Source organism: Callorhinus ursinus, unplaced genomic scaffold (assembly GCF_003265705.2).
Source record: "Callorhinus ursinus isolate GAN/ISIS: 27379988/994484 unplaced genomic scaffold, GSC_fseal_2.0 scaffold33, whole genome shotgun sequence".
Classification (NCBI taxonomy): domain Eukaryota; kingdom Metazoa; phylum Chordata; class Mammalia; order Carnivora; family Otariidae; genus Callorhinus; species Callorhinus ursinus.
This window is the reverse complement of record NW_027397095.1, coordinates 10,554,795-10,576,280: the sequence shown is the minus strand read 5'-3', so window position 1 is coordinate 10,576,280 and position 21,486 is coordinate 10,554,795. Positions and strand designations below refer to the sequence as shown.

General features: G+C 36.1%; 1 protein-coding gene across 6 annotated transcripts in view; it reads left to right on the top strand.

Moving 5' to 3' along the window:
* Window positions 1-21,486, top strand: part of STAG2 (STAG2 cohesin complex component) — a 130,476-nt gene that overhangs the window by 32,539 nt on the left and 76,451 nt on the right. For all 6 annotated transcript variants that reach the window (XM_073879181.1, XM_025852603.2, XM_073879182.1 and 3 more), the window contains exons 2-3: window positions 17,739-17,882; window positions 21,042-21,120. In XM_073879181.1, coding sequence (XP_073735282.1) covers window positions 17,839-17,882; window positions 21,042-21,120 — 123 coding nt within the window. In that variant the 5' untranslated portion in view covers window positions 17,739-17,838. The remainder of the gene's footprint in view (window positions 1-17,738; window positions 17,883-21,041; window positions 21,121-21,486) is intronic.

The following is a 21,486-nucleotide window of genomic DNA, read 5'->3' as shown; positions in this document are numbered from 1 at the left end:
ATTACAGTTCCAGTACCTCCACCCCCAGATCTCCCCAATAATCCTTGGTACAGTCAGTCTTTCTTCCCAGCCTGAGCCCCTGGCAACCACTGATCTGTTTTATGTCCGTAGGTTGGTTGGTTGGTTGGTTGGTTTTTGCCTTTTCTAGACTGTCATATAAATGGAATCCTACAATAAGTAGCTTATTGAGCCTGGCTCCTTTCACTTAGCATAATGCATTTGAGATTCAGCTGAGTCATGTGTATCAGAAGTTTGTTTCTTTTTATTATTGGGTGGTATTCCATTGTATGGGTGTAATGTAATTTGCTTATCCGTTCACCAGTTGAAGGATATTTGGATTGTTTTTTACCTTTTAGTGATCACAGGTAAAGCCACCTAGAAATTTTATACTTTTAGGTTTTTACATTGAGTCTAACATTCATTTTGAGTTAATTTTTGCATTTGTTACGAGGTGTGGATTAAGTAACCTTTTTTGGCACATGGGTATCCAACCCTTTGCAAAGGACTGTCTTTCTTCATTGAAATGCCTTGGTACTTTTGTCAGAAACCAAGTGACCATGAGTATGTGGGTCTATTTCAGGTTTCTAGTTCTGTTGGTTTGTCTTGATCACCATTTGTACTGTCTTAATTACTGTAGCTTTATAGTAAGCTGTGATATAGTGTATAGTGTGGGTTCTCTAAATTGGTTCTGTTTCAGAATTGTTTTGGCAGTTGTAATTTTTTTGCCTTTTAACGTAAGGATCAGTTTGTTGATTTTTGAAGGGAAAAAAAAACTTGTTAGGATTTTTTAAAAAGGTTTTATTTATTTATTTATTAGAGAGAGAGAGAGAGAAAGAGAGAGAGAATGTGTGCAGGCACAGGCTGGGAGAGGGAGAGGGAAGGAATCTTAAGTGGACTCTGTGCTGAGCATGGAGCCTGACAAGGGGCTCCATCCCATGACCCCAAGATCATGACCCGAGCTGAAACCAAGAGTTGGATGCTCAACCAACAGAGCCACCCAGGCACCCCAAACCTTGCTAGGAATTTGATTAGACATTTTAAAGTTTTATTTTGGCATAATACTAGATTCATAAGAAGTTACCAAACCGGAGAGAAGTTTCCATGTATTCTTGATTCAGTTTCAACCAATGAAAACATCTTGCATAACTATAGTACAATATCAAAACCAAGAAATTGGTATTGGTGGAATCCACAGAGTTTATTTAGATTTTTACAGTTATATGTGCACTCATTTGTGTGACTGTGTTTGTGTTTATGATTCTCTCCAATTTTTAAAAAAGATTTTACTCATTTTAAAGAAAGAGATAGCAGGGAGAGGGAGAAGCAGACTTCCCACGGAGTAGGGAGCCGGACACAGGGCCAGGACTTGGAGATCATGACCTGAGCTGAAGGCAGATGCTTAACCATCTGAGCCACCCAGGCGCCCCTGATGCTGTCCAATTTCACAATATCACAGGTGTAGATGGGTTTAACAACCACCACAAAGATAGAGAACTGTTACATCATCACAAAGATCCCTCATACTGCTTGTTTATAGTTATATTCATCCCCCTCCCTCATCTTCCTCATTTTTGTCCCAAATCCCTGGCAGCCACTAATTTGTTCACTATAATCATGTCATTCTGGAGGCTCTTACATAAATGGAAGTCATACAGTATATAACCTGTTGAGATTAGCTTTTCTTCACTCAACATAATTGTCTTGAGATCCATCCAAGTTGTTGCATTCCATCAGTTAATTCCTTTGTATCACTGAGTCATATTCCACAGTATGGATGTACCACAGTTTGTTTAACCATTGACTCATTGAAGGATATTTGAATTAGTGTTTATATCAGTTTGTATTACTTTGCTAGTGTTCTCATTAAAAAGTACCAGAAAGTGGGTGGCTTAAATGACCAATCTATTGTTTTGCACTTCTGGAGGCTAGATATCCCAGATCATGGTGTCAGCAAGGCTGGTTCTTTCTGAGGGCTGTGGGAGAGAGTCTGTTCAGTGTCTCTTGCCAAGCTTCTTGTGGTTGCTGACAATCTTTGGTGTTCCTTGGTTTATAAAAGCATCACCTTGGTCTCCACCTCCGTCTTCATCTGATGTTCTCACTGTGTACATGTCTCTCCAAATCCCCCCTCCCCCATTTTTAAAAGATTTTTTTTTATTTTTAAATAATCTATACCCAATGTGGGGCTCAAACCCACAACTCTAAGATCAAGAGTTGCTTGCTCCACCAACTGAGCCAGCCACGGCCCCCCAAATTTCCCCTTTTTATAAAGACACAAGTCATATAGGATTAGGGCCCATACTGAAGTCCTTATTTTAACTTGATAACTTCTGTAAATACCCTAACTCCAAATAAGGTCACATTCCAAGGTATGTGGGATTAGGATTTCAAAATATGAATTTTGGGGGGACACAATTCAACCTAGAACAAAATCATTTCCTATTTTTGGCCTTTACAAATAAAACTGTGAACATTTACATTCATATTTTTGTGTGGACATAGATTTCCATTTCTCTGGGATAAATGCTTGGGAATAAGTGCTGGTTCTTTTTTTTTTTAATACTTTTTTTTAAGATTTTATTTATTTGAGAGAGAGAAAATGAGAGAGAGCACAAGAGGGAAGAGGGTCAGAGGGAGAAGCAGACTCCCTGCTGAGCAGGGAGCCCGATGTGGGACTCTATCCTGCGACTCCAGGATCATGACCTGAGCCAAAGGCAGTCGCTTAACCAACTGAGCCACCCAGGCGCCCTAAGTGCTGGTTCTTATGGTAAATATATATATGGTTTTCTAGCTTTAAAAACTTTTACGTATAACAATACAATTTACATATGACATTGTATAAATTTAAGGTGTACAGTGTGTTGATGATACATTTATATATCGCAGTATGATCACCACCATAGCTTTTAGCTAACACTTCTATCTGGTCACATAAAGATCATTTCTTGGGGCACCTGGGTGGCTCAGTCAGTTAAGTGTCTTGCTTTGGCTCAGGTCATGATCTCAGGGTCCTGGGATGGAGCCCTGCTCAGCAGGGAGTCTGCTTCTCCCTCTCCCTCTGCCCCTTACCCCACTCGCCCAGCATGCACTTTCTCTCTCTCAAATGAAAATAAATAAAATCTAAAAAAAAGATCATTTCTTTTTTGTGGCAAGCATGTATGGCTTTTAGAAGTAACTTCTACACATTTTACCAGAGTGGCTGTGTCATTTTACATTTCCACCAGCAGTATAAGAGAATCAGTTTCTTTGCATCTTTGCTGCCATTTGATTTTGTCACTCCTTTTTTTATCTTGGCCATTCTGATAGGAGTGATATCTTATTGTGGTTTTTATTCGCACTTTCTTCAATTCAGTTTTAACATGTGTTATTATAAAAGTTTTTTTTGGGTGCCTGGGTGGCTCATTTGGTAAGCGACTGCCTTCAGCTCAGGTTATGATCCCGGAGTCCTGGGATCGAGTCCCGCATCAAGCACCCTGCTCGGCGGGGAGTCTGCTTCTCCCTCTCACCCTACCCCCTCTTGTGCTCTCTCTCTGTTTCAAATAAATAAAATAAAATCTTTTTTTTTTTAAAGATTTTATTTATTTATTTGACAGAGAGAGACACAGGGAGAGCAGGAACACAAGCAGGGGGAGTGGGGGAGGGAGAAGCAGGCTTCCCGCCAAGCAGGGAGCCAGATGCGGGGCTCGATCCCAGGACCCTGGGATCATGACCTGAGCCGAAGGCAGACGCTTAACGACTGAGCCACCCAGGCGCCCCAATAAAATAAAATCTTTAAAAAAAAATTAAAATACTTTGTTAAAAAAAGTTTTTTTTTTTTTTTTAAAGATTTTATTTATTTGAGAGAGAGAGAGAATGAGAGATAGAAAGCACGAGAGGGAAAGAGGGTCAGAGGGAGAAGCAGGCCCCTCGCCGAGCAGGGAGCCTGATGCGGGACTCGATCCCGGGACTCCAGGATCATGACCTGAGCCGAGGGCAGTCGCTTAACCAACTGAGCCACCCAGGCGCCCCTAAAAAAAGTTTTTTTGATAATTACCTTTTTTCTCTTACACTTAACCTCTTGAGTTTTAATACCATTAACATGGTTACTTCATTTGCTATCCTACAGTAAAAAGAAAAATAGCTTCAGAAGAACAGAGTCAGTATTACAACAAACAACAAAACTATTAAGTAAAGTCTAAATTTTTTTTTTTTTTAAGATTTCATTTATTTATTTGACAGAGAGAGCACAAGCAGGGAGAGCAGCAGGGCACAGGGAGAGGGAGAAGCAGACTCCCCACTGAAGAGGGAGCCCGATGTGGGGCTTGATCCCAGGACCCTGGGATCATGACCTGAGCCAAAGGCAGATACTTAACCAACTGAGCCACCCAGGCACCCCCTAAATTTTCTTTATTATTTCTTTTTGTCTATGGAGTTCATCTCACTAAGGATGTTGTGTTTTGCAGTCTTACTATAAGTGCTTTCTCTGTATACTCCTGTTCCCTCATGTACACGATTAGGTTTATTTTTCTAAATTCTTTCAACTCAGGAATTTCAGAAATTCAGTTTCATGTCTCGAATAGGTAATTCGTTTTTCTAAATCAAAAGTTAAAATTCAAAAAAAAAAACATTAAAATTCAATATAGAGGTATGCATAGAAGTCTCCAGAGACTCCTGCCTTTGCTATTCTTTCTTTCATCCCCTCCCTCTTATAGGCAACTTAAAAAATGTTTCTTGTCAATCCTTCCAGTAGTTCTTTTTGTGCAAATACATCCATATTTACATTTTTATTTTACTGTTCTTTCTTGAAAGTAGTATACTGGCCAAAACAATTTGTTATAGACATTAAGTGCCAGACCTAACAGAAGATGTTAAGAGTTGTGTTGATGATGTCTTCCATGGTGTGAGAGTTGAATCTGCCATACTGACCTGAACCATTTCATGATCTGTCTGCAAGTTATGATCAGTATGAATTAGTGAGATAGGTTTGCTAGTAATTATGCTGATGATTATTATATCATTGGAGAAATCTGCTTTTTACTCTGTAATTCTAGACAGAAAAAGAGAGGTGAAATACAGTTGAGAAACTGCTTGTTACTGTAATTTTAGAAAAAGAGGTGAAATATAGTTGAATACCTAGGAAGTTGTTATTGCTAGCCAAAGCAGGTGATAACAGGACTAACCTGTGTGTTGGGGTGGGGGCCATAATGAAGTAAAACTTTTAAGTAAAATGACATGAGTGGGATATTTGGCAAACATGAGCAGAATAATTTGCAAGAAGCAGTTGAAGAGGAAATCTTTTTCTTGTTTGGAATTTATTAATCAGGAAAACTGAGCATAATCGCTGATGGTAGAGATTGCTTTTCATGATGAAAAGAGCATTTTGAGCACTTTGCCAAAGTAATAATCGTAGAATAAAATGGGAGACACTTGTGTATGAAGAATCTCCTTATGCACGTTGTTTTCAGATTTTTGCTAAATTATTTTGTGAAGTGGATCATTGCAACACGTGTTTTTCTGTAGAAAGAATTTTCTAATTGAGAAGTTTCTTTCCTAATGACTGAGCAGATAAAATCATTAGTACAACAAATTATGTCTTAAAAGTAAGCTGGCAATAACTATAAACCTCTCCAATTTAAGATAGTAGTTTTGAGTTCTCTGCAGTATAGTATACTTTCAAGGGTACCTAATACTTAAAACATTAGTTCTAGTATATATCTTCCCTTAGTAGCATATCATTATTAATATTAAATATGTGCTGAATTATTATTTCGCTTCCTTTTTTAGCATTTAGATAATTCTTTGGGGGCTGTTTTTCAGGATGCTTTAATATATTTGTGGTGGTTTAGAAACAAGGTAGTCTTTTGGTCTCATTGCTCCAGGACTTTAAAAAATTCCCATCATCTTAGAGCTCAGATTGAGAGTTGGTCTTGTCTCCCTGTCTTTCATCACTGGATGGCATACGAAGGTGGATGAAATACACTCATGGGTGTATAAAGGCACTAAAAATGGAATAGGTTACAGAGCAAAATGTGGGGGCCCCTTGTAACGTCTAGTACCAGTAATCTGTATATGTTTTAACATTTTGATATCTCTTCTTACTGGATCATCTTTATGATGTACACAAATGATAAGCTCCCTCCCCCAAATTTAATGGAAGCACATGCTATATTTTAGGGATCAGTAACTTTTAGTTCCTAGTATCATCACATGATGCAATTCTAGCATGTTAGCCCATGCAATCTAGCAGCTTGCTTGATTGCTGCTAGAAGGTTCTTGTTGCTTTTTTCCAGCTTTAAGTTATATGCTATTCTCTTGTGGGAAACTATGAAACTTATTCCATCAAATTTTGAACAAGGGAGAGAAATGTTGAACATTTATTAAATGGGTTTCAATGATCGTTTTCATACCATGTGGTGAGTAAATTTGAAAATGTAGCTGGGACTAGCATTGTTCAACCAAGTGCTTCCATTTTTTTTTTTTTTTTAAAGCTAGGTATTTTTTTGGATCCTTTGCCATAAAGTTGCACAAGCTTTGGTTCATTTTTACCATATTAAATAGATAACAAAATCTGTTTGCCAAAACAAAGTACTTTTGAGTGTAGATATCAATTGTTAGTGGCTTATTTATAAAATTATATTTCAGGGGTACCGTGTGGCTCAATTGGTTCACGTCTGACTTTTGATTTCAGCTCAGGTCATGATCTCAGGGTTGTGAGATCGAGCCCTGTGCTTAAGATTCTCTCTCTCCCTCTCTCATCTGCCACCCCCCCAAAAGAAAATTATATTTCAAAAGATACCAAAAGTTAAGGTCTAAAGTATGCTTGCTCAGTAGAAAGGTGTTCTCAAATGTTTGGTGATTTATACAATCTTGTGAGTTTATATGATAAATTGATAAAAGGTTGAAATTTAATTTTTTATTGTAAAAACTCATGAAATTTACCATCTTAACCTTTTTTTTTTTTAGAGCGATAGATATCCTGAGGGGGTGGAGGGAGGGGTAGAGGGAGAGTGAGAATCTTAAGTAGGCTCCATGCCCAGCGTGGAGCCCAACACGGGGTTCAGTCTTAACGACTCTGAGATCATGACCTGAGCCAAAATCAAGAGTCCAGTGCTTAACTGAGCCATCCAAATGCCTCCCATCCTAATGGTGGGCAGTTCAGCAATTACATTGACACTGTTGTGCAACATCTCCAGAACTTTTCATCTTGAAAATCTGAAACTCTGTACTCATTAAACAACTCCCCTTTTCCCACTCCTTCCACCGGGTAAACACCATTCTACTTTCTGTTTCTATGAATTTGATTACTTTAGGTACCTCATTTCAGTGGAGTCATACAGTATTTGTCTTTTTGTGACTGACTGGCTTATTTCATGTAACATAATGTCTTGGAGGTTCATGAATGTTGTAGCATGTGACAGGATTTCCTTCCTTGTTAAGGATGAATAATATTCCCTTGTTTGTATACATCTTACTTTGTTTATTCATTCAGCTACTGATGGACATGTGGGCTGCTTCCACCTCTTGGCTATTGTGAATGAACAGTGCTGCTATGAATGTGGGTGTACAAATAATCTTGAGAATCAGCTTTCATTTGTTTTGGATATGTACCTGGAAGTGGGGATTGTTGGATCATACGGTAGTTCCATTTAAGAATTTTTGGGGAACCCCCATACTGTTTTGCATAGCAGATGCACAGTTTTGCAATCCTACTAGCAGTGCACAGGTGTTTAATTTTTTACACATCTTTGCAGATGCTTGCGTGTATTTTGATTCTAGCCGTCTCAGAGGGTATGAGGTGGTATCTCATTGTGGTTTTGATTTGATTTTGATTCAAGTCCTTTACACATTTTTTGTGTTACTTGATTTTTTGTTGTTGAGTTGTAGGAATTCTTTATATATTCTGGATATTAACCTCTTACCAGATACATTTTGCAGATATTTTCTCCCATTCTGTAGTTTGCCTTTTCAGTATGTTGATTGTGTCCTTTGATGTGTAAAATTTTTGATGTAGTCTCATTTGTCTATTTTTGCTTTTATTACCTGTTTATGGTGTCATATCCAAGAAATCATTGCCGAGTCCAGTGTATGAGGCTTATCCTCTATGTTTTCTTGTAGAACTCTTATAGTTTTAGGTCTTAGATTTAGGTCTTTAACCCATTTTTAATTTTTTGTATATGGTGTGAGATAATGAATAGTTCATCTTCATATTTTGAATGGATATCCAGTTTTTCTAGCACCAGTTTTTGAAGAAACTGTCCTTTCCCAATGGAGTGGTCTTGGCACTCCTGTCAAAAATAATTTGGATGTGTATGCAAGGATTTATTTCTGCCCTCTCCATTCTATTCTGTTGGGTCTGTATGTCTGTCTTTATGCCAGTAGCACACTGTTTGATTGTTGTAGTTTTGTGATATGTTTTGAAATCAGGAAGTGTGATTCCTCCAACTTTGTTTCCTTTTTTTCCCCCCAGATTGTTTGGGTTATTTGTAGTACCTTGAGTTTTATGATGAATTTTTTTGTTTCTGCAAAAAAAATGCTCTTGAGATTTTGATAGGGATTGCATTGAATCTGTAGATTGTTTTGGGTAGTTTGGACATCTTAATAATAACAGTAATCCATTCAGTTTACATAGGGTATCTTTAGACTTACTTGAGTCTTCTTTATTTTCTTTTTTTTCTCCAACATTTTATTTTTAAGTAATCTCTACATCCAGTGTGGGGCTCAAACTCATAACCCTGAGACCAAGAGTTGCATGCTCCATTGACTGAGCCAGTCAGGCACCCCAAGTGTCGTCTTTAATTTCATCCAGCAGTGTTTTGTAATTTTCAGTATATAAGTCTTCCACCTCCCTTAGTTAGGTTTATTCCTAAGAATTTTTTTTGTTTTGGTGTTTTGTAAATAGAATTATTTTCTTAGTTTCCTTTTGGATTGTTCATTGTTAGTGTATAGAAGCACGACTGATTTTTGTGTGTTGACTATGTATCCTGCAACTTTGCTGAATTTATTCTAATAGGTTTTTGTGTGTGTGTGTGTGTGTGTGTGTGTGTGTGTGTGTGTGTGTGTGTGTGTGTGAATGTGAAATTTTTGGGCTCTTCTATGTATAAGGTCATATCATCTGCAAACAGATAATTTTACTTCTTCCTTTAAAATTTGGATATCTTTTATTTCTTTTTCTTGCTTAACTGTTTTAGGTAGGACTCCTAATACTATGCTGAATAGAAGTGGTGAGAACAGGCATCCTTGCCTTATTTCTGATCTTAAAAGGGAAAGTTTCAGTCTTTTACCATTCAGTATCATATTAGCTGTGAGCTTTTCATAAGTGGCCTTTGTTATATTGAAGTACTTTCCTGCTATTCCTACTTTGTTGAGTATTTTTATCATGGAAAGGTGTTGAATTTTATCAGATGCTTTTTCTGCACCAATTGAGACGATTATGAAATTTTTTGTCCTTCATTCTCTTAATATGGTGCATTGCTTGATTTTCGTACATTGCACCAGCCTTGCATTCTGGAAATAAATCCCACTTGGTCATGGTGTATAATACTTAATAATGTGCTGTTGAATTTGGTTTGCTAGGAGGATTTCTGTATTGGTGTTCATCAGGGATGTTGGTCTGAGGTTTTTTGTAGTGTCTATCTGGCTTAAATTTAACTTTTAAAAAGTCGTTTATGGGACGCCTCTGTGGCTCGGTCGATTAAGCATCTGCCTTCAGCTCAGGTCATGATCCCAGGAGTCCTGGGATTGAGTTCCCACATCGGGTTCCTTGCTAGGTGGGGAGCCTGCTTCTCCCTCTCCCTCTGCCTGCCACTCCCCCTGCTTGTGCTCTCTCCTCTCTCTCTCTCTGACAAATAAAATAAATAAAATCTTTAAAAAAGTAAAAATGAAAAGTCATTTACATGTTTTAATCTTTAGGAAAGCTAAAGGTTAGAATTTAAATAAATACAGAGTACAATACATAAGACACTTCTGTCCTTGTCTTTGTGTGGAATTACCAAATGAAGAACCAACCTCTTAGATCTGAAATAAGAAATGGGAAGTATCTATACTGATTTATAAACTTCATTGGGAAAGCATATTGGATTTCCAAACTTCAATATGAATATAATTCAAGCCTGTGAATTGTATACTGTGCATGTTAGTAGAAAGTTTAGCAGTTTGTATCAAGTGGATGCTAATGCTAGGTATTTTAATAGGGTGTTATCTAACAGAAATGGAAGGCACAAAAACATTAAATATGTAGCATGTATGTTGTGTTTTGTGGTCATACTAAAATGACAGAAATTTTGTGCTTACTAGTAGTAACTGCAATTTTAAATTTTAATAATTTTTTAAAGATTTTATTTGAGAGAGTGAGAAAGCACAAGCAGGGCCAGGGGCAGAGGGAGAAGCAGACTCCTCACTGAGTGGGGAATGGGACATGGGGCTCACATGGGGCTCGATCCCAGGAGGCTGGGATCATGACCCAAGCCTAAGGCAGACGCTTAAACACTGAGCCATCCAGGCGCCCCACAATTCTAAATTTTATATTAAAATTTCCCATTATCCTCCATAAAGTGGTTTAGCTTGTTTACACTTCGCTTTTATTATTGTTTATTGTTATTAACTTAGTTTTATTGTTATTTTAATTACAATTGTATCCATCTTCCTGTGAATTAGTAATAAACACTCAGTATTTCATTTAGATAACTTTTTGTACACCTTGAATAAATGTGAAATTTTAATGTAATCTGAGAATATGTGAAATAAAAATTTGGATTTCCCTTGAAATCCAGGCTGAAAATCCAGTAGATGTTTTCATCTACTTTGCTATGAAATCTGTCTTGATAATCTGCTATTGCAGATATATGCAGTCTGCCAGCGAGCCAGCGGTGCCCATTGTGAAGTGGGCTTGATGGTAATAGTGCACTGTGCTTATATTAATGTTGTATACCATTTACAAGTGTTCACACATGAATTTAGCTCATGGTTGTATTTTTGATTTTCAGATCTAGATATTCATTTATACCAGCTAATTGGGTCTCACCTCTGAAATGTTGATAGTCGCTACACCCAGTTGTAATTATCACTGTTTATTCATGATGTCTTAACATACAGAAAGTTACATCAGTGGGGGCATATATATTTTTTAAATTAACTGCAAAAAGCTGAATACGGGTATTCTGGTATAAGTGAGATGAAGAGTGATCATTGACAGTATTTTTAAAAATTATTCATGCTATTGACCTTGGCAGACTGAGATAAGATTTTAAGGTGATAGTATATGATAAAACAAATATTTTATCTCTTTTAATACTTAGCTTGATATTTACTTGGTATTTATATGTTTTGATATTTATTTATAAAAATCAACTGCAGCTTGTTAGGGCACACTGGGGAAGCAGCAGACTTGGAATTGGATAGTTGATATATGTCCAGTATATCAGGTATGATATGATGTCCAGCGTCTAGCAGCAGCCAGTGCCAGTATGGTAGACAGATGAGAGGAGGTTGTGGCATTCAGATTAGGGCAACTGGAGAGACACAGAGAGACTGTTTTTAGAGTTTAGGGGCAGGAATCCAGTTCCTGGGATGGGGTTGGTAGAAAATTTATAGCAAGAACAAAGCAGAGTATTGATCCTGGGATGACTCAGGCACAGGGTACAACTGAGTATAGGGTGAAAGAGTAGTGGGTCTGCAGGAATGAGGCAGAACCTTTTTCTTATCTCCCTCTTCTCCCCACCCCAATCCACAACTGGTAGTACTCATTTGTTGCCAAGTTCAGGAGTGGCATGCTAAATTTTCTACAGAAATCAGAACTGATGGTCGAGATCTGGGGCAAGCTGAGTATGTAGGTTGGGCCAGGTGATTCTAATTGTGTTTAGGACTGGAGTCCTATTTGGAAAGTATTGGGGGAATGTGGGTAGACAAGGAAACAAGGAAGATTGCTGAGCACCTACTATCACATACTTAAAAATAGGAGGGGAACAGGTGGATGTTTCCAGTTCTGTCTGGCTTTCGTTTCTGGCAATGTGTAGTGATGCCATATCTGTGCCCCAGCTTGCTCCTTCCCTTCTTCCTGAAAGTAGAAATTGTTTCAGAAGTGTTGTGGCGTTAGTTGTGTTCAATTTGTCTATTTAGTTACTTGAGAAAGTCTTTTTACTTTTGGCCTCCTGCCTTCCTTCTGTATATTATTTTTTAAGTTTGTAAGGGCAGATATTTGACCTATCAGTTAGTTAGAAAATGTAGACAGGGTAATTAATTCTCTTAAGTATGCAGATTTCTTCCAGTACCATTTCCAGGCTACCTTTTCCTGTGCTAGAGCAGGTGCTACCATTAGAAATTCTTTTTTTTTTTTGCAAGTCTCTCTTATTTTTATTTACTTTTGAGATTTTTATTTTTAAGTAATCCCTACACCCAACATGATACTCAAACTACCATTAGAAATTCTTAAGGACTCCATCCAGGCTTATGGAAATGAAAATATATTTGCAAATGATACACGTATGTGGCTATGATAGGAGTTTGCTATCAAAAAATGTTTTGGTTAGGGGCGCCTGGGTGACTGTCGGTTGCGCATCTGACCCTTCATCTTGTTTGGCTCAGGTCTTGATCTCAGAGTCGTGAGTTGAAGCCTCCAGGGGCTTAAAAAATGTTTTGGTTAAATTTTTTTTTTACCTGGTCAGGGTATACATGATCATTGCTTGATTTGTCATTCTTTTCATCTTGTCATCTCCTCAGAAGACTTATAGCAGAAATTGGGGAGATAAAGATAGGGAGGAAAAATACCTTTTTGAGCAAGGAGAAATCTTTTTTTAAGTTCTTAGTAACATTAAAGGGGAAGTAGATTTTCTTCTTTTGAATGTATGTTTTTACATATAACAATTTTTTGGTGAGCTTTTCATTTCTTAACTATTTACTCAAAGTTGCCACCTATCATTTGATGTAAGGAATGATAATAACGTGCCTGTTTTGATTAAATGTACTACTGTAGGAACTAAGTTTACCTTTTAACATTTCATGATCTCAACCTAAATGACAGACTTCCTCCTGTTGTCTTCTAAGCAGATAGGCCAGTAAAAGGAGCATGCCTATGGGTCTTGTCAGGAGTTCATAAAGTTTTTGTTCCCTGCTAATCTTGAGTAGATGAACATGATAAAGATCGTTTTTCAGGGGCTCCTGGGTGGTTCGGTTGGTAAAGCATGTGACTCTTGATCTCAGGGTCATGAGTTTGAGTCCCATGTTGGGTGTAGAGATTACTTTTTTAAAAAAAGATAATTTTATGATAACACTCAGTTTTTTTGTAGATACTTTATGAGATTATGGACCTGAAATATGAATAAATCAGGTTTTACCAGCAGAGATATTTTATAATTCCTCAGGTAGTTGAGGTTTTAAAAGAGGACATTAAAAAATACATTTCCACCCTCATAATTTACTTTTTCCATATGAACAGTAAAATTGTAAATTAAAAATGTAAAAACCACCTACATTGTCACCACCCTGATATGCTGTTTTCCTTTGCTGCTGCTTTTCTGTTGTAATATTGCATCCTAATATAGGGCTTTGATGCATCAAACTTGACCCATGTTGCTAGTCATCATAAAGTTTCATTGTAGGAGTTTTCTATTGATTGCAGTTTTGTACCATAAATTAACATATGGCTGGACATTTAGGTAGTTCCTACTTTAAAGTGTTGGTATTATAGTGATGGTGGCATTTCAGGTTATATGTATTTCTTGGATGTGATTCTCATAGATAGAAGGATGTAATCCTTTGGGAGGAGTGTTAAGGAGTGTTAAGATAATAGATTGGCATGCTTGTATGTGCTAAATTTGCTGGCTGTTAGCAGCTGACTGTTTCTGCATTTTTAGGGAAGTAACACACCTAGCTACTTTAAGTGCTTCCCTCACTCCTTAATAATATGTGGGTTCTGAGGGACCTTGTTAGTGATGGCTCTCTGTTTTGCAGCTTTTTATTTTTTATCTTGAGACCACTTGGGATTGAGTTAAAAGAACTTTGAAACAGTTAATTCTTTTACCAAAAAATCAAAATTACTTTAAGATTTTTAAACACTATCATAGAAAAACAGATTTTTTGTGTATTTTTACTTTTTCGGGGGATAATTTTAATGAATTAGCAAGTCATTTGAAGTTAAAGATGCAAGCATAACTATATAATTTTTTATATGTTTGTCTTTATATGTTATAGTAATTGGTGTCCAGCATGTTTTCGGAAGTGAGAGAAGAAAGCTTTTTTGTTACTGAATTAAACATGTAAGGTAAACTGAGTAACAGGCCATAAACATTTATTATAGATAATTGGGAAAAGTTATGGTGATCAAGTTTTAGCTTTTAGATCTGTTTATATCAAAAGCAGTGCTGCTGAGAGCATTTACTTGAATTTAATACATAGAATTAAAAATATATAATCACCCATTTTTAATAATTATATATGAATGTATTTAACAAACCTTTAATGGCAGTATACTGTACACTTGAGCCTAAAGAAGTGGTTTTAAAGTATATTCAACCTATCTACAAATGTGTTTGCTTAGTTTTTAGTGAGGAGAAATAGAAGCTAATTGTTTTTGGATATATTTTTTCTCAAAAGGAACATAGTGATTGAGAATTAAAGCAAATTTCATTTCTGTGATTTATCTTTCAAAGCTTTTGGAATGTTAACTCTTCTATAGTAGTTGCAGAGAATTGGTACATGTGATAAAAAAAAAAAAACTCAATTTTTCCTTGACACTAGGTGAGAGCTCCACCTTGTGATCTTTGAGCATATTTTTTAAAAAATTAGTAACCTATAGTAGGCCAGAAATGGTGTGGTGAGTTTGATCATTAAACTCATACTTTTATTTGAACATTACATATTATTACAGTTTTGGGTTTTCCAACTTAGGACAAATGTTATTAAGTATATTTAAAGACCTTGTTTATAAGTTTTTTAATGTAAATCTTTGCAGTAACCAAATTGTATTTATATATAGCTGTAGACATTTAAAAAGAAAAAAATTCATAGCCTTTCCTGCATATAAAGTTTACATTCTTAAAAAAACCCCAATGCTAATTTACCCATTGCTTCTCCTCCTTTACCGTACAAAGCAACTTATCTTCTGAGCTGTGAAGAAATGTTTTGGTGGCAAATTGGTTATTTAGACAATGATTAAAATAGTAAAAACTCAGATACAAGCAGTTTAGTATTCATATTTAATAATATTAGGTAGCAGTAGAGGTAAGTGCCTTCTTGTAGAAACACATTTTCATGTTTATTGGTATAAGTAGTTCGATAAGGGCAAGGATCTCTCCTGTTCACCACTGTATGCCCCAGTGCCCAGCACTGTGTTTGGTACATGGTAGTTACTTTTAATTGGTTGAATGGATTTTTAATACTTAGAAACTCCTTAAAACAAGTATTTAACTGGGATAGGGAGTTGGCCAGTGTAATTATTTTTTCTACATCTATTAGACCTTGTCATATTTCTTTTTAAAATACAGACACCTCGTCTGGGAGACTCACATCTTCATAAATTCCAATTTTCTTTTGTGTTTGCTTTGGTTTCTAATTACCAAATAAATGTTAATATGCCCTATATGCTGAACAAAATAATTTGACCTGGTAGAACTTGTACACTAGAAATTTGCGCTATTTGGAAGAAGGTGAAAAGTGTATCACATACTTATTTTATTTGGTGTTCTCTGCTTTTCAGAGCTGATGCATTCTTTATGTCCCTTAGGAGAATATAGTTATGAACTACTTTTAAAAAATTGTATATTTAAGGATTGCAGCAAGTTTGGTTTTATAAAATGCTTGAGGGGTGGGTAGAGGGCATTGCAGGTAGGCAGACAAAACAAGCACTTTATTTCCAACTTACCATCTAGATTGCCTGACATGTTGGTTAGAACTTATTAGATCTATACTTCTCCAGCTCCCTTATAAAAAACAAAATTGTTTTTTAAGAAATGTTTTTTTTTAATAAGTTGGTATTTTTAGGAGTCTAGGGTATATCCTACATGTGATGGCAAGCTTCAGAACTCTTGTGTGCTACTTAGATAATTCCTTCAGTTACAATACGAATATTAACAGATTAATAGTTAGTGGTTTTAGAGGAGAACAATCCTGGGACCATGATTTGGTGCAAGGAGAAGACCATTCCAACAGTCATATCTAAATAAAGATTTTATAGTATCAGTACTCTTCAGAAAAAAAACCTCAAAGTGGTGGTATAGACCACTCTTGATTTGTAGATTATTCATTATTATTTGTGCTATTACCTCATTATTTTGTTGTTCATGGTAGCTTAATTAGAGTGAGCTAGGAAATTCAGTGTTTTGAATTTTTTTTAAGATTTTATTTATTTATTTGAGAAAGAGAGAATGAGAGAGAGAGAGCACAAGAGGGAAGAGGGTCAGAGGGAGAAGCAGACTCCCTGCCGAGCAGGGAGCCCGATGCGGAACTCGATCCTGGGACTCCAGGATCATGACCTGAGCCGAAGGCAGTCGCTTAACCAACTGAGCCACCCAGGCGCCCTAGCTAGCTCCTTTTAACTGTACTGTACATCATCAGCAAAAAGCTGTAGAATTTTCAGACATCTTGTATTATGGTTTAAACTTGTCATGAGGATTTTAGGACCAGTGAAAGAGTCACATTCTGTTCCTAGTTAGGGCATATGTCTTTTTTTTTGTTTGTTTTTTAAGGGCATATGTCTTTTTAAGATGAATTTTTACTTTATTTTATTTTTATTAATTAAAATCAGAACATTTATTGTGTGACTCATCGTTGAAATCCTTAAGATGCGCTGGATGCTGCAACAGCTGTCCTCTTGAGTTTAGATGTTGTTTTCTTCATGGAATCCATGCCTGAATCTGCGGTTTACAATTAGGTGCCTCATTCGACCAGTCCCAGTGGTATTTCGTCTTTTAGCCTCGGCGCTTCACTTGTACTTTCTCTTTGGCTTGGCAGGATAGCCACATTTGCCACAGGCTGACTTCTGAAGGTGGTAGGCCTTAGAGCCACAGTGGTGGCACAGTGTGTGTCTTAACGGCGATGCTTTCCAGTGATTATTTCCCTTCAGCATCTTGTTTCTGTGGCTAAGACCAAAGAGCGAGAATCATAACAAATTTTGAAAATAATTATAATACAAGGGTTTTTCTTTGTATCTGTTGTTACTGTTATGGGACTGCAGCAGTTCATAACAAATCCATATCTAAAAAAGGCACTCAGGGTGCCTGGTTGGCTCATGCGGTTAAGCGTCTTACTGCGTCTCACTCTTGATTTCTGCTCAGGTCATGATCTCAGGGTCCTGGGATCGAGCCCCTTATTGGGCTCCCTGCTTAACGGGGAGTCTGTTTCCTCACCTTCCCTCTGCCCCTCCCCCTACTTGCACTCTCTCTCTCTCAAATAAATAAATAAATCTTAAAAAAAAAACAGTTAAATGCAAGGGGGAAAAATCCTTAAAGGACAGTAGCAGGCCCTGGGAAATTTAGGTTTTTTTTTTTTAAAGATTTTTGTTTATTTATTTGAGAGAGAGACACAATGAGAGAGAGAACACAAGCAGGGGGAGTGGGAGAGGGAGAAGCAGGCTCCCCGCAGAGCAGGGAGCCCGATGCGGGGCTCGATGCGGGGCTCGATCCCAGGACCCTGGGACCATGACCTGAGCCAAAGGCAGACGCTTAACGACTGAGCCACCCAGGCGCCACTGGGAAATTTAGTTTTTGAGTATAGATATCCTTCCCAATATTTTTCACTTGTTGGTAATAAATATGGCATCCCTTCCCTTAAAGGAATTGTTTGTCTTAGAAGAAAGAAGCAAACCATTGTTTTACCCACGTAAATCTATGAATATATTTCTGACATTGAGGTGTTCCAGAAGATGATAAAGAAATGATAGCAGCTCCAGAAATACCAACTGATTTTAATCTACTACAGTAAGTATATTATGAAAATTTTTAAATCCTTTTCCACAAAATGGGAAAGATATTAACTTCAGTTAAAATTATTTCTACAGAAGATCTAATATATAAGATAAAAGTATGTATATTTTGAAACAGTTTATATCAGTGCTCATTGGTTTCTGTAACAGTGATTCCATGGTGTTTTTGTACTATGTTTTAAATTTATTTTTTAATTTAGATACAGTACAATTTATTATTTTGCTGTGCAGTTCTTTGAATCCATATTTAGTTTTACAATACCAACTGTTTTGAGGGAGTGCCATGAAATTCTTAAAAAGTTAGGTGTCCTCATTGGTAAGGAATATATACCACATAGTAGTATTTAGGGTGTAATATCAGATTTCTTTTATAAAATCCACTGATAATAGGCTTAAATCTGGGAGGGTTGGACATGCTATCCATATATTTTTTTTAAAACAAATTACATGCTTATTGGTCTATAAAGTGACTTCAACATAGGTATTTTCTTTACTCTTGTCTTAAAAGCTACCTATACCTCTTTTTCAACTTTTATTCTGATTACTCTTTAGTATTTGATGTAGGAAGGAATTTAAGCTACTGTATGTAATAGTGGTTTTCATACTAAGCTGAAGTTTCATGAGGTGCCTCAGTGAAAAAGAAACCTTTAAACTGCCTTTGGGTCCCTTTAACTGTACACACATACACCATTACTGTATTTGCTGTTGGAATTTTTATAACACTTGATTTGAAAATAATTTGGTTGCTAAAAGTTTTGAAAACTTCAGATAGATACCTTTGTACATAATGGTAGCCAGTGTCTACTTTTGATGCTTTATAGATTTTCATTTTAAAATAATTTTATTATTTTCGGTGGAGACTAAGGTGGTCTACTGGGATATTGCCAGTATTTCAAAGTATGCTTTTTAATGTGATTTTAATCCCAGTGTATATGGACTCTATTTGAAGATTCTTGAGGGAAATTTCTTGTTTTTGTTGGAGGATACAGGATAGTCAGGAAAAAATAATTTTTGGTTGGAGTATTATAAAATTAGGAAATTTCTTAAATATGTTAGTTAAGATTGGAGACAATTAAGAATGTTTGTATTATAAACTAGACTACTGACTATTAGAATATCTCAAGTAATTAAGGCCTGAAATAGGATAATGGATAAGAGGGAATTGATGTGGTGGAGGTAGAATAGACAGTATTTGGTTGGGTATGTGAGATGGACGGCAGGGTAAAGAGAAAGGCGTGGAAGAGTCAGTTATATGATAGATGGCTCATGAAATTTCAAGCCACTAAAAGGTTAACCTAGTATGCTCCATAAACATACTAGCATAGGTTATTTTACCTGGGATAGGTATAGGTGGTGGTGTTCTTTTGATCTTAAAAGCAGAGGAAAACATTGGAGAAAGACTTTCAAGAATATTTCTTCTCTGGTTGGGGTTATTTTAGACTCCTATCCTGATTACTCTAGCTTTCTTCATAAGGTTTTCCAGTTAGTAATCAAACCTCTAGTGGCTCATTCTTTTAGTTGGGATAGCCTGGAGATGCGGATTAAGAGTGTAATTGAGCCTGTGATTACTCTGTGGCCATTGGAATATTGCAAAGACTAGTGATTGTTTGCAGGCTTAATAGCAGTTACGGATCTAAGAGAGCTGGTGTCCCACAAATGTCTTGGGAAGAAGTATTACTTATATACAGCAAGATACTTAAAAACTTTCTTTCTTTCTTTTTTTTTGCAAGGCTGTATAGAATATTGATGACCACAGTCTTCTTAAGATGTAACAAGCATGAGTTTCAGGGTTAATATTACAGTAGTCATTCAGGTTTTGGTGCATTAATTCTTGGGAAATGGTACTTAAAGGCCCTTTCCTCACAACATTATAGGACATAGGATTGCCACTATCTTCAATACATTGTTTAAATTACATTGTAGGTAAGTGCTATAAATAGTAATCTTTTTCCTTGCTAGCACCTTAACTATTACTATAGGTATATAAAGTATTTCTACCTCATAGCCTCTGGACAGCTGGTTATTTTAGCAATAAAAATGGAAATAGAAGAAATCTAGTTAGAGAAGACTAGCTTTAGAAAGAATAGCTTTGCATTTTGATTCCATTTGTTTTAAGCAAAACTGGCACCAGGATTACATATTTGAAGTGGTAAAACTTTTATCTTTTATGGGTGTGGCTCAATTCTAAAATCCATTATGACCCAAATTTCAAGTATGCCTTGCCTTCAGCATTTAAATGAGGGTATGTTACCACTATTTAGGTAGATTGACCATGTTTGCATATATAGGAAGCATTACACATGTGTATTTAAATTAGTCGTCTTCCTTATGTGTGAGAAAATCCAGATTATATAAAACACGCCACCTACTCCAAAATAAGGGACAACTTTTTAGAATTATAGATTTACATATTGGAAGAGATTGAAGAGACTTTAGAGATTTCATTCTTTCTTGCATATACATTGTTTATAGATGAAAAGATTGAGAGGTTGTCACTTGTCTAAGATCACAGTTTCTTAGTACTAGAACCAGTTCTCCTGACTGTAGTGTACCACCTCTTGACTTCATAAAGGGTTTTGATCAATTAGCATTTCCGTCTTGTATTTCAAATGGTTTAGTTTGTAAAAATGTTTTATACATATCCTTTCAGAAGTACATGATTTGTGTAGTTAGTATTACAAATTTTTTTTTTGAGTGAGAGAGGAGTGGTCAGTGGATTCTTAATATTACTAAAATTGCCTAAAGGTCATCCAGTTCCTAGTGTTAAAATGCAGTCTTCTCTGAATTCCATGGTCTTGAATCCAAAAATGAAACCAGCCATTACAATAGAACACCACAGTTCCTAGGGTTAAAATTTCGAGAGCCACTGGTATTATACATTTTTATCTCTCGGTTAAAAATTAAGAAAATAAAAAATGTTTAGGTTTTTTTTTGTTTGTTTTAGATTATTGTTTTGTAGTTTGTTATATAATTTTATGTTTGGTAATATGCTATGGTATGATGTTTTGGGGAAGCATCTTAATTATATCTAATGCTAATAAGGAGTTTTGTAAAGAGTTAACCAAGCCTTTCTTTTAGAAAATATGGCAAAAATTAGAAACTCCACCTATATTTCTAAGGAAAGTTTTAAATAATTGCTTATCTTTCGTCACAGGGAGTCAGAAACACATTTTTCTTCTGACACAGATTTTGAAGACATTGAAGGAAAAAACCAAAAACAAGGCAAAGGAAAAGTATGTACAGAATATATGACTTTATTTTGGTTCTTAAGGTCATTTGTATATATATATATGCATACATACATATAAAATATAGCTGTTTTAGTTATGTCTCAGATGTTGTCTTTTAAAAGTGCTTTTTTCCCCCCCGATTGGTTTGGTAAGCCTGAATACATATGGTTTCTTCAGCTTCTAGGTCAAATATCTTTTTATTATCTATTTTCCACTACTGTAAAGTTGAAATTAATAATACAGCCCTCTTTTTAAAAAAAACATTTTATTAAGTCCTTAATTTTAATTCCAGTATAGTTAACATACAGTGTAATATTAGTTTTAGGTGTACAATATATTGATTCAACAATTCTATACATTACTCAGTGT